We start from the raw sequence: 17,582 nt of genomic DNA on the forward strand, positions 1-17,582 counted from the left end.
CAAAGAAGAGGCTGAATGTGATTTAGCTACTGTTAAGAGAACCCTGGGTGTGCTATTGTAGTGATGTTCCCCCTCCAGAGAGACTATTTCTAGGAGAAACATTAACCATTTCACTGCTGTCACCTTACATGCAGTAATTCCATTTTCCCTGTTGATACAATATGCCTAGCTCACTAAAATTAGTGTCTTTATTTATTTATTTATTGGCCTTGCCTGCATCATGTGGAATTTCCTGGGCCAAGGCTCAAACCTGAGCCACAGCAGTGACAACACCAGATCCTTAACCACTAGATCACCAGGAAACCCCTAGGGTCACTTTAAATACAGCACAGACCGTGAGTCACCCTCCCTTTGTTTCTCTGAACAGATGCAGAAATTAATTCAGCAAAAGGAATATGCAAAACAAGTGAAAGAGCACAACATGAAGACGCTATCCCTCCTGTCAAAGCCACAAACAGCAAAAACGGAAAATAAATCTGCCGTCCCTCGGCAAAAGGTAAGACTTTCTCACTAAGGCAGTTATCTTTTCAATGAGAATTAAAAGGAAAACTTTGTTGAGAACTCTCTTACACTGTTGGTAGGAGTGTAAACTGGTGTAGCCACTATGGGAAACAATATGGAGGTTCCTCAAAAAACTAAAAATAGAGTTACCATATGATCCAGTAATTCCATTCCCGGGCATATATCCAGACAACACTATAATTTGAAAAGATACATATATCCCTATGATCACAGCAGCACTCTTCACAATAGCCAAGACATGGAAACAACCCAAATGTCCACTGACAAATGGATAAAGAAGATGTGGTACATACATACAATGGAATATTACTCAGCCATCAAAAGAATGAAATAATGCCATTCGCAGCAACATGGATGCAACTAGAGATTCTCATATAAGTCAAAAGAGAAAGACAAATACTGTATAACATAACAAAGAAAACAGACTTGTGGTTGCCAAGGGAGAGGGGCTGAGGGAGGGATGGAGTGGGAGTTTGGGATTAGCAGGTGCAAACGATGAGATACAGGATGGTTAAACAACAAGGTTCTACTGTATAGCACAGGGAACTATATCCAATATCCTGTGATAAACCATAATGGAAAAGAACATTAAAAACTATATACATATATGTATATAATTGAATCATTTCTGTACAGCAGAAATTAATGCAACATTGTAAATCAACTATACTTCGTTAAAATATTTTTTAAAAAAAAGGAAACCTTAACTTCAACATTCAGCAGGTGCAACCAAAAATAATAAAATAAAAAAGAAATAAAATAGATTATAAGGTTCTACTGTATAGCACAGGGAACTATATTCAATACCCTATAAAAAACCATAACGGAGAAGAATAAGATAAATAATATACATGTGTGTATATATATGTGTAACTGAATCACTTTGCTGTACATCAGAAACTAACACAACATTGTAAATGAATTATACTTCAATTAAAAAAATGAATTGGGAGTTCCCGTCGTGGCTCAGTGGTTAATGAACCTGATTAGCAACCATGAGGATGCAGGTTCATCCCTGGCCTCGCTCAGTGAGTTAAGGATCCGGCGTTGCCGTGAGCTGTGATAAAGGTTTGCAGACACGGCTCTGATCCTGAGTTGCTGTGGCTGTGGTGAAGGCCAGCGGCTACAGCTCCAATTCAGCCCCTAGCCTGGGAACTCTATATGCCATGGGTGTGGCCCTAAAAAGACAGAAAAAAAAAAAAAAAAGAATTGACCAAAAAAAAAAAAAGGAGGGAGGGGAACCTTTGTGACCTCAAGACTTAATGAATTCCGAACATTTTTCTGAACAAGGAGGATGTTTTCACTATTGCCATTCTTATAGCTACCATGATTCAGATATTGGTGTAAAAACGGACATATACACACAGGATGCTGGAAGGTTAGCCTCTCTTTTTTCTTGAAGTTCATTATTCTCTTTAGTCCTTCACATTTTCCTCCTAGTATTTCAAGTTTGTCACACAAAAATTGAATGGTTAAATAAATGCTTTCTTAGCAGAAACTAGCAATCCAGATTAACCATCAATTTTCTTCTCTACCGTTATATAAATTTTAAGAAATTAGTCTTCGCACCACCTCTGGGTGCCCATGTCCGAAGAAAGTCCTTCATTATTTCTCTCAAGTTCATTCCCTATATTCTTCCTAAGGGATGGACCTCTACCCATGAGAAATGATTTCATAAAAACACAGAATGTTCTCCCTCTAAGAGGTCATCCAAGTCAAAGTCGTGATGTGAATGAAATATGGTCAATGGAGACATCGAGCTTTGCAGTGCAAGTCTTTCGCCTCTGTCCTAGTAAGGACATGGGACACTTTGCATGAGGGACAAGTGACCCTCTCGTGTGTTTAGGAATTCGTACTTCATGTTCTCTTTCACAGACTCTCATATTTTCTATCTATGGCCTTTCTCCCTCAGACCTTGAAGACCTCAATCCACTTGATTGAGTTTCCATGGTGCCACTTTTTCTTTTTTCTCCAACCCATTATTTTTTCATGACAGGACTCAAGGCAACAAGTCTATAATTAGAAATTCCAATGGAAGTCACCTACACACACTTGGAAATCTGGAGGTTTTCTGTTTTACAGATTTTTTTTTCCCCATCCAGGACCTACATATACTATCCATTTCTGTTTTTGCTCTCGAGACACTCTCATTAAAATATATATATATATATTTTTTTTTTGCCCCATGAAAAGAAAAAATACAAAAATAAAATATAAAAGTGATATAAAGGCAGATGTAGAAATCATGATCTCATTTTTATTGTAATGCCTTTCAGAACTGACATCCCTAAAAACACAGGCTGCCTTTTTTCAGTATCCAGATCTCTGTAGATATACTAAAGAAAAGGAAAACATAATTTTCAACCTCTAACAAATACTTGCTAGAGTTCTAAGAGCCTAGAGACAAGAATAGTTGGTGTAATGACGGAGACTCAGTTTCATCTCAACCCCACTGATGTCTTTGGTTTCAAGCTGTGTCAAGTCTTCTTTGGATGGAAGGTTCTGTTAAAATCTCCTTAATGGAATTTTCACTTTAGGAGTTCCCGTTGTGGTGCAGTAGAAACGAAGTCTACTAGGAACCATGAGTTGCAGGTTCAATCCCTGGCCTCGCTCAGAGGGTTAAGGATCCAGTGTTGCTGTGGCTGTGGTGTAGGTCACAGACACGGCTCAGATCTGGCTGTGGCTGTGGCGTAGGCTGGCAGCTACAGCTCCAATTGGACCCCTAACCTGGGAACCTCCATATGCCATGGGTGTGGCCCTAAAAAGACAAAAAAGACCCCAAAAAAGTTTCATTTTAATAACCCTACAGAAGCTAAATAGATCAAACACATAAGAAAGCTATTTTCAAGTGACTTGAATAAAACTGCACTTTTGTAAAGAAAACATCCAAAGGCACAACTAAATGTATCATTCTTCAACTCTCTTTTTTTTCACAGCATTTTGTTATATGGCTGATTTATTTTGTTTCAATTGCTTTATATTGCATTATTGGTATTTTTCTATTTGGTCTCCATTTTCATCCATGCCTTTGGAGGTTATTGTACCAATAATCTCTATTTACATTATCAATACAACTTTCCTAAGACTAGATTTAATTTAAGGAGTCCAGGGCTCACTTCCCATTTCAAAATAACATTTTATCTCTATGCTTTTAGGCTTTGGAATATGCCAAGACCATCCCCAAACCCAAACCTTCAAATCTGAGTGATCAAACCTCAAAGGAAAAGAAAAATCCAACCCACGCTGGAAAAGAAGACCCTTTACCTGAAATCTCACTGCTGGAAATACTGCAGAATAGACACGAAAGGGAAAAACAGGCTGTGGCTGCTTTCAAAGTCCTGCATATTGTATAGACAGACACGTGTCAGAGACAAGAGTCGCCGCAGGGAATGGGCACAGAGAAGAGAAACTCCAGCCTGTGGCCCTGCATTGAGACGGATGACCTGGTATCAGCACCTAAGTGCAGTCCATCTATGCCTCATACAGGATTTAAAATATGGAAAGGGCACATTTGACTTTCCAGGAAGAAAAACTATTTTAATTATTTATTTTCAAATCAGTTAAAATTGCGGCTGAATATGAACTAAGGAACGAAAGCCTTGTGGTTTTATATTGTATCTTCTGATTTCTTTTTCGTTTTATATTGGATCTTTTCATGTCTTAAATGATCACTACCCCTTTCTTAGTATAATGAAACTCTTGAAGTTACCCAGAAATAAATGTATCTACCTATGTTTCTTTCTCATTTTCCTGATAAAAATATAAACACTTCCTTTTCCATTGAGATGAACATAGATTGGACTAAACACCAGTAAATTTTGAGATACCATTTCCAAAATATTTATAAAATCTCTAAAGTTAGCAAAGGGTTTAAATGTAAAAATTTTTTTATCGGAAGTATTTCTAGATGTGCCTACTCAGGTAAACAAATTCTAGTGTTGTTCTAGCAGAGCATTAAGACATTCATCAGAAATGCTCTCGCACTCAACTCAGGCAACTCCAAGAGACTTTCTCAAAGCTACTTACTCCAAGTATAAATTTGCTGAATATCTTGCCATCATAAATATTGTAAAATATCATCAGCTGTGTGCTTTCACACAAAAACATTAGGTGAGACAAAAACACTCCACAGTTTACTACTGAATATTGACATTATATATATATTTTTTAATCTTTCGAGGAGTTCCCATTGTGGCTCAGCAGGTTGAGAACCTGACTAGTATCCATGAGGATGTTGGTTCGATCCCTGGCTTTCTCAATGGGTTAAGGATCTGGCATTGCCATGAGCTGTGGTGTTAGTCGCAGACGTGGCTCAGATCCGAAGTTGCTGTGGCTGTGGCGTAGGCCAGCAGCTGCAGCTCAGATTCAATCCCTAGCCTGGGAACTTTCCTATGCCACACCTGTGGCCCTAAAAAAATAGGTAAAATAAACTTGTTCTACAAGATAAAATAATACATATAGAGATATTTCCATATTTAAAGAGACAGTAAATTTTTAAAATATTCCATTTCTGTTTAAGCATCTTAAAATAATTTAAAGTTTGGAAGGGGTTTATCTTGTTCAAGTGCCAATTTTTCAGGAGAGGTAGTGGAAATCAGGAAAGGATCAGAGGAGTTCCCAATGTACCTCAGCAGAAACGAAAACTGACTAGTATCCATGAGGATGCAAGTTCAATCCCTGGCCCTGCTCAGTGAGTTAAGGATATGGCATTGCCATGAGCTGTGGTGTAGGTCTCAGACATGGCTTGGATCTGGCATTGCTATGGCTGTGGCATAGGCCGGCAGCTGCAGCTCTGATTCAGCCCCTAGCCTGGGGACTGCATATGCTGCAGGTGCATCCCTAAAAAGAGAAAGAAAGGAAAGGGAAAAAGAAAAGAAAAGAAAAAAGGAACAGAGTCTGAAGTCCTTCAGTCCTATCATTGGCGAATAGCCAGATCTTAAACTCCAGTCTTTCAATACCAAGGATGGCACTGTTTGCTTATAGATGAGAAAAGATAGTTGTTTTTCTGTGTGGGCAAGGAGGATGTAGTTACATACTTCAGTTTGAGATGGGAACTGCCAACATTAAGTTCCATTTAAGAAATATGCATTACTATCGACCTTGCATTTTTAACATGTACAATCTAGCAACTTGACTACTACATTAAGTTGTAAGAGATGCATATAATGCCTCAAATGTTGATCAGTAACAGAGACATTTCAATTTTTTGTCTAAAGCATTTGAAAAGCTTCCCCTAACCATTTTTCTTTCAACCTAAGCATTAAATCCTTCAGGCATTTTCACACATACTATTAGGAAACCACACGCATTACAACCACTACAGAAAAGAGTATGGAGGTGCCTCAGAAAGCCAAAAATAGAATTACCATGTGATCCCGCAATACAACTCCTGGGCATACATCTGGGCGAAACTATAATTTGAAAAGACACATGTACCCATATGTTCGTAGCAGCACTATTCACAATAGCCAAGACATGGAAATAACCTAAATGTCCATCAACAGATGAATGGATTAAGAAGATGTGGTACATATACACAATGGAATAATACTCAGTAATAAGACAATGAAATAACGGCGTTTGTAGCAACATGAATGGAAATAGAGACTCATACTAAGTGAAGTCAAGTCAGAAAGAGAAAGATATCATTATGTGTGGAATCTAAAATATGGCACAGTGAACCTATCTACAAAACAGAAGCAAACTCACAGACTTAGAGAACACACTTGTGGCTGCCAAGAGGGAGGGGGAGGGACTGGAATGGACTGAGATGGACTGGGAGTTTGGAGTTAGTACATGCAAACTATTACATTTAGAATGGATAAATGACAAGGTCCTGCTGTATAGCACAGGGAACTATATCCAGCCTCCTGAGACAGACCATGATGGAAAAGAATATTTTCAAAGAAAGTATGTATATGTGCATGTATACTTTACTGTACAGCAGAAACTGGCACATTGTAAATCAAAATTAATTTTAAAAAAAAGAACCCACACTCAGCTGAAGGAGTTTCAATGATTCAGTTTCAAACAACACTACATGGGAAATTTACAACCAAGGCAAGACTTTACTATCTAATGTATAAGAACCTAGAAAAGTCAAAATTCTTTATATACAAATAGTGAAAGTGACAGGTAGCATCTAAAATGACTTTGGCTAAAGAAATAGAACGTATCTGCTGAATGTTTGAAATCAAAGAACAGATCAAAATAGGCCTTCATCTGGCCCCAAGTCATCCCACAATGGTAAGATCCAGTAGAATGTCACTAAGGTACCATGATACTTGGTACAGGCAAAGACAGGGTAGAGATGCCTCAAAAACAGTGAATGACACTTTTTTTTCCTCCTCTTTTAAATTGTACCAATAATAATAATATTGATCTTTTATAGACCCAAGTGGATCAGTGATCCATTTTTATAGTATTTCTCTTCCCAATATTTAGGAAGTAAAAATAATCCACCTTTTAGAAGCAAGGAACTGTGAACTTGGTGATATGATGATGAAAGGCCTGTCTTTGACCAGATGTTATATAAGCCACTGAAAGACATAGGCCTAATCTGCCTAATCTCTATGAGCTGGTATAAAGGACCTCTAAATCATGTATTCTCTCTTATTATAACTTCCTCTTATGATGTTTTTCCATCTTGAGTTTCCAACAAGAGTATCACCCTAGAGGGAGCATTTGTACCAGTAGCTGAATTTAATGACAGCTGTCTTCACAATATTGTTTTGTATAGTAAGGAGTCTCTTGGGAGTTATCTGGAAAACCACCTCAAGAAAGGACAATACTAAGGAACAAAATAAAAGGTAAGCCTAGCAAGGCACCGATGTCTAATGCTTCCAATCGGGGCCTTATTATTGGCTAATGAATCATTGTCAAAACATCACAGCAAGCATGAGCGTGCACCATCTAGTCTATAGTGAGAAAATGACTCTTCATCCCAACAGTTATTAGCTGGAAGTTGTTTGAAAACACATCCAGTAATTATAACAACACTGGAGCTAATTGAGAACGTTGAGTTGATAGCAAATGGTCTACAATAGCAGACTGGATAAACTCAAGGGAGATTCTTTTTTAATTACTTATTGAAAAATAGCATAAAATGAATTGAATTTGGGTGATAGTCTGCGATATCAGGACAAGTTTAACTCATTCTTTCCAAGATATGCTTCAATTATATTAGAAGTTGTGCTTGAAAACAAAGTTCTTAAGGAAAAAAAATCAAGGTTGCTTTCCTAAATAAGCCTTTTTAAAAATTACCTTTTCCTACTAGATTAAGAATAAATCTTGAATAATACACGGTTGATCCAACTCTCAAAAATGACACAGGATGACTATAGGACTTCTCCCTAATGCTGTGTTTTCATAACTTCTGTCCCCAACAGGTAAAAACAGAAAGGCAAAAAGATACAGAAAAGCTCCATTTGCTTCTTTAGTTGTTTTCCCAGTGAGAAAGGATTGAAAACAGTTGCACAAGGTAAAAATTTTTCATTATTGTGGATTCTGTTTATCCACAGTGTTTCATGCCCCCATATCCCTGATTGTAAGAAACTGTATATTGTCAGAGAAAATGTGTATACTATAAAGGCAAATAAAAAGAAATATGTATTCTCATAAAATTCTTATACAGACATATATTCCACTTTTTAAAATATACCGAAGTAGAATCTCAGAACAACTAAAAATCTGATATTCAGAACTGTCCCTTCAACTCACTGCTTCCAGACTAAAAATGGTATTTATTTCTATTCCCCATCTTGCCTCATTGAGCAATCTACATATCTTTCTCACAAAGGTACTGAGAAAACACAAAATCCCTCAATTTCCTAAGAAAACATCTGTTCAATGCCAAGCAAAAGGCTTTGGATATCAGGTTTTCCATTCATTCATTCATTCATTTTTTTCCTGGGTCTTTAAGATTCACAATCTTCATGTTTGGTTACTTAATTTTGTTTCAGTGGAATAACTGAAAATTCGGAGCTCTCCCAAAAGGTTGTGAAAACTTCACTGGGCAAGATACAATAAAATGCAAAGTAAACAGATCTTTTCAGTTCTTTGAGTAAAATGAAGCAAAGAAAAAAGAATTTAGTGGGCAAGGTTTATCTCCCCTGCTGCCTCTCCACTGCCTTTTCATTGTCCGCCTGCAAACCTAGGCAATGTAAGTAATTAATTTTCAATAAGCTAAATAAATGGTCTTCTGCTGTTAAACAGCTCTAATAAGTTGAGAGAATTATAATCAGATGAGCATTTCAGCCAAATATATTTAATGAAGCCCTGAAAATATCTGAGAAGACTTTACAAAGATTTTTTTACTGAGTTAGTGCATAGAGACCAGACCTTATATTGTGGGTGGCTAGACTGGCTTTTCAGGGTAACTCTTGTCGCTAGATTCCCAAGCTTTTGCAAGAGATGCTTAAAGTGTAGATATCCTTATGGTGCAAATTTGACAGTAGGAGAAACAACCTTCAGAAATTTAAAATCCAGGCATTCCCGTTGTGGCTCAGCAGTTAACAAACCCAACTAGTCTCCATGACAACGCAGGTTGGATCCCTGGCCTCACTCAGTGGGTTAAGGATCCGGCATTGCCATGAGCTAAGGTGTAGGTCACAGACACAGCTTGAATCCTGCATTGCTGTGGCTGTGGTGCAGGCCAGCGGCTACAGCTCCAATTCGACCTGTAGCTTGGGAACTTCCATATGCCATGGGTGCAGCCCTAAAAAGACAAAAAAAAAAAAAATTAAAATCTATGAATAATCAGTTTTCCTTTGGGAAGCTGTCTATACAGGTGCAGAAAGTAGAGAACAGAAAGCTGAGGGTTTGGGATCAGCATATGCGTTATGTGGAATGACTGACCAATGGGAACTTGCCATAGAGCAGAGAGATCTCTACCCAATATTCTGTGATCACCCATGTGGGGAAAGAATCTGAAAGAGAATGGATGTGTATACATGTAGAACTGAACAGCAGAAATTATCACCTTATAAATCAACTGTACTTCAATAAAACAAACAAAACAAAAATACTTATTAATGGGGGGGGGCAGAATGAATATCCAGTGAGTAACCCTGCTGTAGATCCTGACACTAAATACTTTGGGCCCCACATGGACACTTTCCTCTGCAGGCAAATTTGCCTCCTGAATGAATCCTCAGGCTTTCTTTTTTGCCATCCAGACAATGCTCAAAATCACCATCAGGAAGCCTGGTTGGCCTGACCTCCCATCTCCAACCCATCACCTGGCAGTGATGTCTTTGCCCGCTTCCCTCGCTTCCACACAATGGTGACACTTTGAAGCAGTGTTGCGGATGCTGTTTCTGCTTAAAATTGATAAGCTATCACACAAACCTCAAGCACCCATTTTTAATGATGCCTTTCGATGAATATCAAAGAACTATTTGCCGTGTCTAATGTTTTAATTAGATTATATTCTCAATTTAACCCATTAAACCTCCTTTGATGATCCCCATAGTTAGTGTTTAGCCTCAGATGCACGAGATAATGAATACTGGACCTTTTGATTTAATGAGAATTTCGGCTCTTCCAGCCTGCGCCTCTTTGTATACCTTTTATTTTGCTGGCTATAGAATTCAGTTAATTGAAGGAGTCTCTTACCATCACACATTAAGGAGTATAAATTAGACATCCCCATTCTGATTGGAAAATGCAAGCAGACAGTTTTGCTTTGATCTGAGGATTGAGCTGAAGAAGGCAGCAGCCCTCTGAAAATGAGCTGATGGCCTTGTTATCAGGGCAAAATGCAGATGCGTCCATGTGTCACAAAACACTTAATGTCTTAATTGATCACCTTCCAATTCTCCCTGTCCTGTGTGCATCATTCTCTCTAGGAGTGCGTGTGTGTGTGTGTATTTATGTGTCTGTGGCTCAGTCTTGCTTTCTCTGTTTATCTTTTCTGTTTCTCTATTCAGAGAATTAGGGACGCAGGTTTTTAAATTAATCTGAGGTCAAGGAAAATGAGGTTACATACAGTCCCTCACCTAGAAATTTCTAAGACTATCTTGTAAAATTATTCAGGACTATTCACAGACAAAAATTCTTAAGGACTAGCTGTAGCTTCCAATGCTTTCGAATGGGTGGATCCCAAGACACTGGTACCATGTCACTAAATATGAGGGAGAAAGGGCTATTCTGTGTTTTGGTGATGAAGTCAGCCTTTTAATCTCTTCTGGTGATAATGCAATGCTCCTGAACTTAACAAATTCAGTTACATAAAAAAAAACATCAAGGTAAAAGATCAACACTTCCATCATGCACTGTAAAAATCAGAATAAAATAACATTAAATTCAATTTATGAGATTTCTGGGTAAATATGGTGGATTGGACACACATACACACATATACACATGCATGCATGACATCTGTTTCACTCCCTTGGCAAGCCTCCACTAAAGTCACAGGAATGAGTTTTTTAAAGACAAAAACGCATAAGAACAGGGAAAATAGTAGGAGGATGATAGTAGCAAGTTTTTTAAAAAAACTGAAAAGCAGATGAATAAAACGTAAAATAATAATAGGCAACTCCAAAAATGCTAAATCCTAACCTAGCAAAGGGGAGATTCAAGAATCAAGCTGATTTACACAACAGAATACCCCCAAATGCTCTGGAAGTAGGGGGTGAAAGGGGGTGCAGGTGGGCTAAATGAAGGATGAGTACCCCTCCACTACCCCAGCAAAAAGCCACCCTCTGCACAGGGAAGGACAGTGTCTCAGGAATGAGGGACAACTGGCTGTTAGGAGGCACAGTACTGAGAATCAACAGTGAGCACAAGTGTTCTAAACTCAGAGACCACTGGTCCTCCTCTGCCACCTGGTTTCCAGAATGTTGGGCCTTCATCCTACAAGCAGGAATTTGGAAAATTCTTCTCTGGGGAATCTGGCCAGCCTAAAAAAAAAAAAAGAGCTAAAAATTCTGACTTCAGAGGTTCTCCAACTCAAGAACTCAGGCATGTTGTCTTACAGGAAAGTTCATGGTCAGCAGATCTCACTGGGTATTCAGAGCTTCCTATTTGCTTGTTTCTCCTACTTCACTATGAGCAGACAGCCAAGGATTTCCAAACATCTGAGGATAGTATATGAGATCCCATGAAAGAGGAAGGGGAGAAGGAAATTAAGAGAGATCTTGAGAATTAGAAATATGATAGCGGAAATAAATGTTCAAATGTGATAAAATAACACTGAGATTTTTTTCAGAAAGCAGAGCAAAAGGGAAAAAATGTAGAAAAATAGGTGAGATGGGAATAAATTCAGAGAATAATGACAGGAGGTTGAAAAATCAAAATAATAGGAGCTCCATAAAGAAACATAGAAAAAGAGGAATAGAAATCATCAAAGAATTAACTCAAGAAATTTTCCCGTAACTGAAAAAAAAATAGGTTTTCAGATTGAAAGGGCCGATTGACTATCCAAATGAATGGGTGAAAACAGACTTCTCACCCAGGTTATAGCTGTAAAATTTCAGTACACTGGCTCTAAAGAGAGTACTCTACAGGGTTCCAAAAAGGAAAACAAATGAATAAATACAATGATACATGAAGAATCAAGACTCAAAATGGGAGTTCCTATCATGGCGCAGCAGAAACAAATCTGACTAGGAACCATGAGGTTGCAGGTTCGATCCCTGGCCTTGCTCAGTGGGTTAAGGATCTGGCATTGCTGTGAGCTGTGGTGTAGGTCGCAGACACAGCTTGGATCTGACGTTGCAGTGGCTGTGGTGTAGGCCAGTGGCAACAGCTCCGATTAGACCCCTAGCCTGGGAACCTCCATATGCTGCGGATGTGGCCGTAAAAAAGACAAAAAGACAAAAAAAAAAAAAAAAAGACTCAAAATGGTGTTTGAATAAACAACAAGATCCTAATGTATAGTACAGGGAACTATATCCAGTCCCAGTCTCTGGGATAGACCATGATGGAAAATAATATTTAAAAAATAATGTGTGTATATGTATACATGTATACATACATATGATTGAGTCAGTTTGCTGTCAACAGAAATTGCCCAACATTGTAAGTCAACTCTAATTTTTAAAATGGTTTAGACTTCACGACAGCCATTGGAGGCTAAACGTTGATTGAATGGTGCCTTCAAAATCATTCCAAAGTATTCAAATGATTTCCAACTGAGAATTCTACGCTTAGCCAAAATACTAATAAAGCATGAAACGAAAATAGCTACTTTTACACTAGAATCATCTCAAAACACTGACCTTTCACACACCAGTCAGAAAACTTACAGGAGCATGTGCTCCCACAAAATGAAAGAGTAAGCCAAGAAAGAGGAAGAGAGAGGAAACAAAAGTAAAATGAAGGAACCGCAGGATGAAGAGGAAGAAAGATGCACAGAGGCAGAATCCAGAGTGGAGGAAACCAAGGAGCTCTGGCAGCGCTGTGTTGAGGAAAACAAAACATCAGGAATACGTGCACATTTGGGAGGCGGGTAGAGACAAATGGTGATGAGTTTGGAGTTAAATTAGTCACGAGTACATTTAAAATGAAGAATAATTAAATAGACCTTAAGTGCAAAGAAAAAAGTCACAGAAAAAGAAAAGTAATCATAGCTGATTACCTGGCTTAGCTGAGAATTACACATATACATCATAATAACACTCTAAGCAGAATTATGGTATTGAGAAAAGAGGAAGGGAGGGTGCCCCATGTGCAGTAGGGGCAGGGGACAAAGGGCGCTCCATCTTCACCTTTTACAGCATGAAGCGCTAGATAATTCCTGAAACAGAAACTCCCCAAAGCAGCAACTCAATGAAGTCATTTAGAAACATGAAGGTAGATACCAAAATAATCAGCCAAAAACAGGGAGTGTTTGCCTCTGTGGTGAAGAAAATAGGGAAGCAGGCAGGGGGCTGCTCTTTCTTTTCTTTTCTGTTTTTTTGGCTGTGCCCGTGGCATACAGAAGTTCCTGGGCCAGGGATGGAACCCACGCCACAGCAGGGACAGTGCTGGATGCCTCACCTCTAGGCCACCAGGGAATTCCTGCTTTCCTTTTAAATAATCCTTGTAAAACTATTTGGGTTTTTCTTCTTCTTTTTTATTTTTTTAATTATTATTTCCCCAATATGATTTTTTTCTACTCTACAGCAAGATGACCCAGTTACACATACATGTACACATTCTATTTTCTCACATCATGCTCCATCATAAGTGACTAGACATGGTTCCCAGGGCTACACAGCAGCTTGCAGAACTATTTGAATCTTTAAACATTGAGCATAGGTAAATGATAAAGCTTAAATCTTAAAGATTAAAATTAGAGAACTTAGTCATTGGAGAAAAATAGATGGGAAAGAGCAGAACAAGCATAAAGTATTAATTTTTGGTTCTTAGCTTGTAAATTATTCCCAACTTTTTTTTTAATATTGTTACTACTTTTTTTTTATTACTAATGATATCTTTTCCCTTAAAGTCCAATTTTCTGATTTTTTTTTAAATATATTCCCACCAGCCACTTTTTTTTTTTTTTTTTTGTCTTTTTGCCATTTCTTGGGCCGCTCCCGTGGCATATGGAAGTTCCCAGGCTAGGGGTCTAATTGGAGCTGTAGCCACCGGCCTACACCAGAGCCACAGCAATGTGGGATCCGAGCCGCATCTGCGGCCTACACCACAGCTCATGGCAAAGCTGGATCGTTAACCCACTGAGCAAAGCCAGGGATCGAACCCACAACCTCATGGTTCCTCGTCAGATTCGTTAACCTCTGTGCCACGACAGGAACTCCTATTCCCATCTTAAATTCAGCATAAAGAGCCATCCTCCTGTCTTTATTCCTGTTGCTTTCTACAGTTTCTTTCCCTTCTTGAGTCAAGCCCTGAGGAAGAACAATTATTTGGCCATTCCTTAAATTCTGGCAGGAATACTGGCAAGCACACATAATTACTCCATTATCCACAGCCTTGGAGGTCAGGAAGAGAACAGAAGTTAGAAATGTTCAGATAACTCCTAGGGATTTTCTTAGTTAATATTTCTAAATAACTCTTTCCCTTATTCTTATTACAAAGATATATGCAAATGGTGTGCCTTTTTTAAACTAAAACATTTTCTTAAAAACCTCATGGGGGAGTTCCCTAGTGGTCTAGTGGTTAGGACTCATCACTTTCACCACCACAGCCCATGTTTGTTTGACCCCTGTTCTAGGAGCTTAGATCCTACCTCAAGCTACTGCACCAATGACACTGGAAAAAAAAAAATTTTTTTTCATAAAGAAACTTAAATCCTCAATTTCCTGAGTATATTCTATACCAGAATCATAGGTGATTATTTATCTCTTAAGAGGGTTCCCATGAATTTGAGTTCTAACTACCCTCCTTGTATAGCATTATGTCTGTCACCAAATGAGATAACAGAAACCTGGGGCAGAAGAGAGGTGGGATAGGTAAGCAGGAGAAAAAGCAGCATTCCAGGTAAAGCATCCTCAGTGACACCTTCTGACTCCTATTTCATCCAGGGCTGTCTTGTCCTCTCTTAGTCCACACAGGAGGTCAGTGACAAAGGAAAAAGGAATTGAAGTTCTAAAACATAAGATAAAGTTCCTTGTTTAAGAGACATAATATCCCCTTTATAAGGATGGTGATGGCTTAACCATATTATTATAGTTGATGTCCTCTGTAGTTTGATATAAAAGACCAAACTGAGACATACATTCAGACCTATGTTGTACTCATCACTTTTCTCTAGCATTTTTCAATAGGTACTTTTATAACTATTATCTCATGTCTCCTCCCCATTCTTTTTTTTTTTTTTTGGTCTTTTGTGTTTTTTTGTTGTTGTTGTTGTTGTTGTTGCTATTTCTTGGGCTGCTCCCCTGGCATATGGAGGTTCCCAGGCTAGGGGTCAAATCGGAGCTGTAGCCACCAGCCTACGCCAGGGCCACAGCAACGCGGGATCCGAGCCGCGTCTGCAACCTACACCACAGCTCACGGCAACGCCGGATCGTTAACCCACTGAGCAAGGGCAGGGACCGAACCCACAACCTCATGGTTCCTAGTCGGATTCGTTAACCACTGCGCCACGACGGGAACTCCTCCTCCCCATTCTTAACTGATTTATAGGCTACTCATTTTTTATTATTTTTTTTTTTTTTTGGTCTTTTTGCCTTTTCTAGGGCGGCTCACGTGGCATATGGAGATTCCCAGGATAGGGGGTCTAATCGGAGCCGTAGCCACCAGCCTACGCCAGAGCCACAGCAATGCCAGATCCGAGCCATGTCTGCAGCCCACACAGCTCACGGCAACGCCGGATCCTCAACTCACTGATCAAGGGCAGGGATCGAACCCGAAACCTCATGGTTCCTAGTCGGATTCGTTAACTACTGTGCCATGAGGGGAACTCCAGGCTACTCATTTTTTAGATACCAAGTATGAGAAGTAACAATCATTAGCAAAAGATTAGAACTGAAGTCTCTAAGCCATCTAACCAGTAGCTATGATGCCAGATCCGCTGTGGCTCCACAATAGTATAAAGAGAGAAGGCTCACAGAATTATTATAAACGAAATCACAGAGGGAACGTTATCTGGTGTGCACACCAGGAATTCCTTTTTCGGGTTTTTTGTTTGTTTGGTTGGGTTTTTTTTTTTTTGTTCTGTCTTTAGGGCCACACTCGTGGCATATAGAGGTTCCCAGGCTAGGGAATCAGAGCTACAGCTGCTGGCATACACCACAGCCACAGCAATTCAGGATCCAAGCTGCATCTGCGACCTACACCACAGCTCATGGCAAGGTCAGATCCTTAACCCACTGAGTGCGGCCAAGGATTAGACCCACAACCTCATGGTTACTAGTTGGATTCGTTTCCGCTGCGCCACAACGGGAACTCCCACACTGGGAATTCGGAGCAGGAAGGAGAAATGTGTCTTTGGAACAGGGGATTAAAGCCAAAAAAAAAAAAAAAAAAAGAGAGAGAGAATCTGACTAAAGAGAAAACATGAGAGTCATTTCAAATTTCCATCTCACTCCTAAATATTCATTATCTCTGACCTCTGCATGTATTAATTCTGTAACTCACCAAATTAATAGCCTGCACGACACTAGGCAAGGGAGTCTCCGACCCTCAGCTGCTTTGTCTATAATAAAAGGAGATTAGACCAAAATCTTTAGAAGTGTGGCAATCTGAAGTACCTTAGACATCATGTAGCTCCTCCTACTGGATACGGGAACCTCTTCTAAAATATCCCAGCAAATGGCTATTTAACCGTGGCTTGAATGAAAACAGGACTAAGGGACTCAATACCTCCTAGGAATGCCAATTTAAGTTTCAGATTGCTCTAAATTAGTAATTTTTCCATAAATAGATCTGAGAATTTACTATATAATCTCCAGGTAAATTTTTTTTTTTTTTACAATTTTACATCCAAAATGGCTATGCAAAATCCTCTCCTCCATAATACAATGACAATAGCCCCACAATTTGAGTTAGTGGTAAGGTATGTTAATTAATATTGGCTTCTAGTCTTAATTCTGCCACTGCCTGTTTGACACTGGCCAGGCATTCATTATGCCTGGAACTTATTGTTTTCATTTATAAAATGAAGGGCTTAGATTTTGTCAAATATATCTTCTAACACTGACAATTCCTTCCTATCTTTGTTCTTAACTCTGTGAAACATCACTTGTTTTCACTTACTCTCTCAAATTAGGTTTGAAGTCTTCTTTAATGATTAAAGGAATATTGTTTTCTTCTTTACCTTGTTTCTGTTAACTCTTCTAATTTTAATAGGTCTGTTTATTTAAATTAGAGTGTAGGCAGAAAAGAAAATCATGGACTTGGAGAAGAGACTTGTGGCCGCCTGATGGGAGAGGGAGGGAGTGGGAGGGATCTGGTGCTTGGGGTTATCAGATACCACTTAGATTTACAAGGAGATCCTGCTGAGTAGCATTGAGAATTATGTCTAGATACTCATATTGCAACAGAACAAAGGGTGGGGGAAAAATGTATACATGTAAGAGTAGCTTGATCCCCATGCTGTACAGCGGGGAAAAAAAATTAAAATTAAAAAAATTAAAATTAAAATAAATTAGAGTGTAGGAACTAAAATC

At 38.9% G+C, this 17,582-nt stretch overlaps 2 protein-coding genes across 3 annotated transcripts in view; one reads left to right on the top strand and one right to left on the bottom strand.

The window, feature by feature from the left end:
- C9H11orf63 (chromosome 9 C11orf63 homolog) overlaps positions 1-4,256 on the top strand; it is a 61,331-nt gene extending 57,075 nt beyond the window's left edge. For both annotated transcript variants that reach the window (XM_005667440.2, XM_013979491.2), the window contains exons 8-9: positions 368-496; positions 3,678-4,256. In XM_005667440.2, the coding sequence (XP_005667497.2) occupies positions 368-496; positions 3,678-3,875 (327 nt within the window). In that variant the 3' untranslated portion in view covers positions 3,876-4,256. The remainder of the gene's footprint in view (positions 1-367; positions 497-3,677) is intronic.
- Positions 1-17,582, bottom strand: part of BSX (brain specific homeobox) — a 37,551-nt gene that overhangs the window by 10,472 nt on the left and 9,497 nt on the right. The gene's annotated exons all lie outside the window — the stretch shown is intronic.

The sequence above is a fragment of the Sus scrofa genome, chromosome 9, assembly GCF_000003025.6.
Source record: "Sus scrofa isolate TJ Tabasco breed Duroc chromosome 9, Sscrofa11.1, whole genome shotgun sequence".
In the NCBI taxonomy this organism is placed as follows: Eukaryota; Metazoa; Chordata; class Mammalia; order Artiodactyla; family Suidae; genus Sus; species Sus scrofa.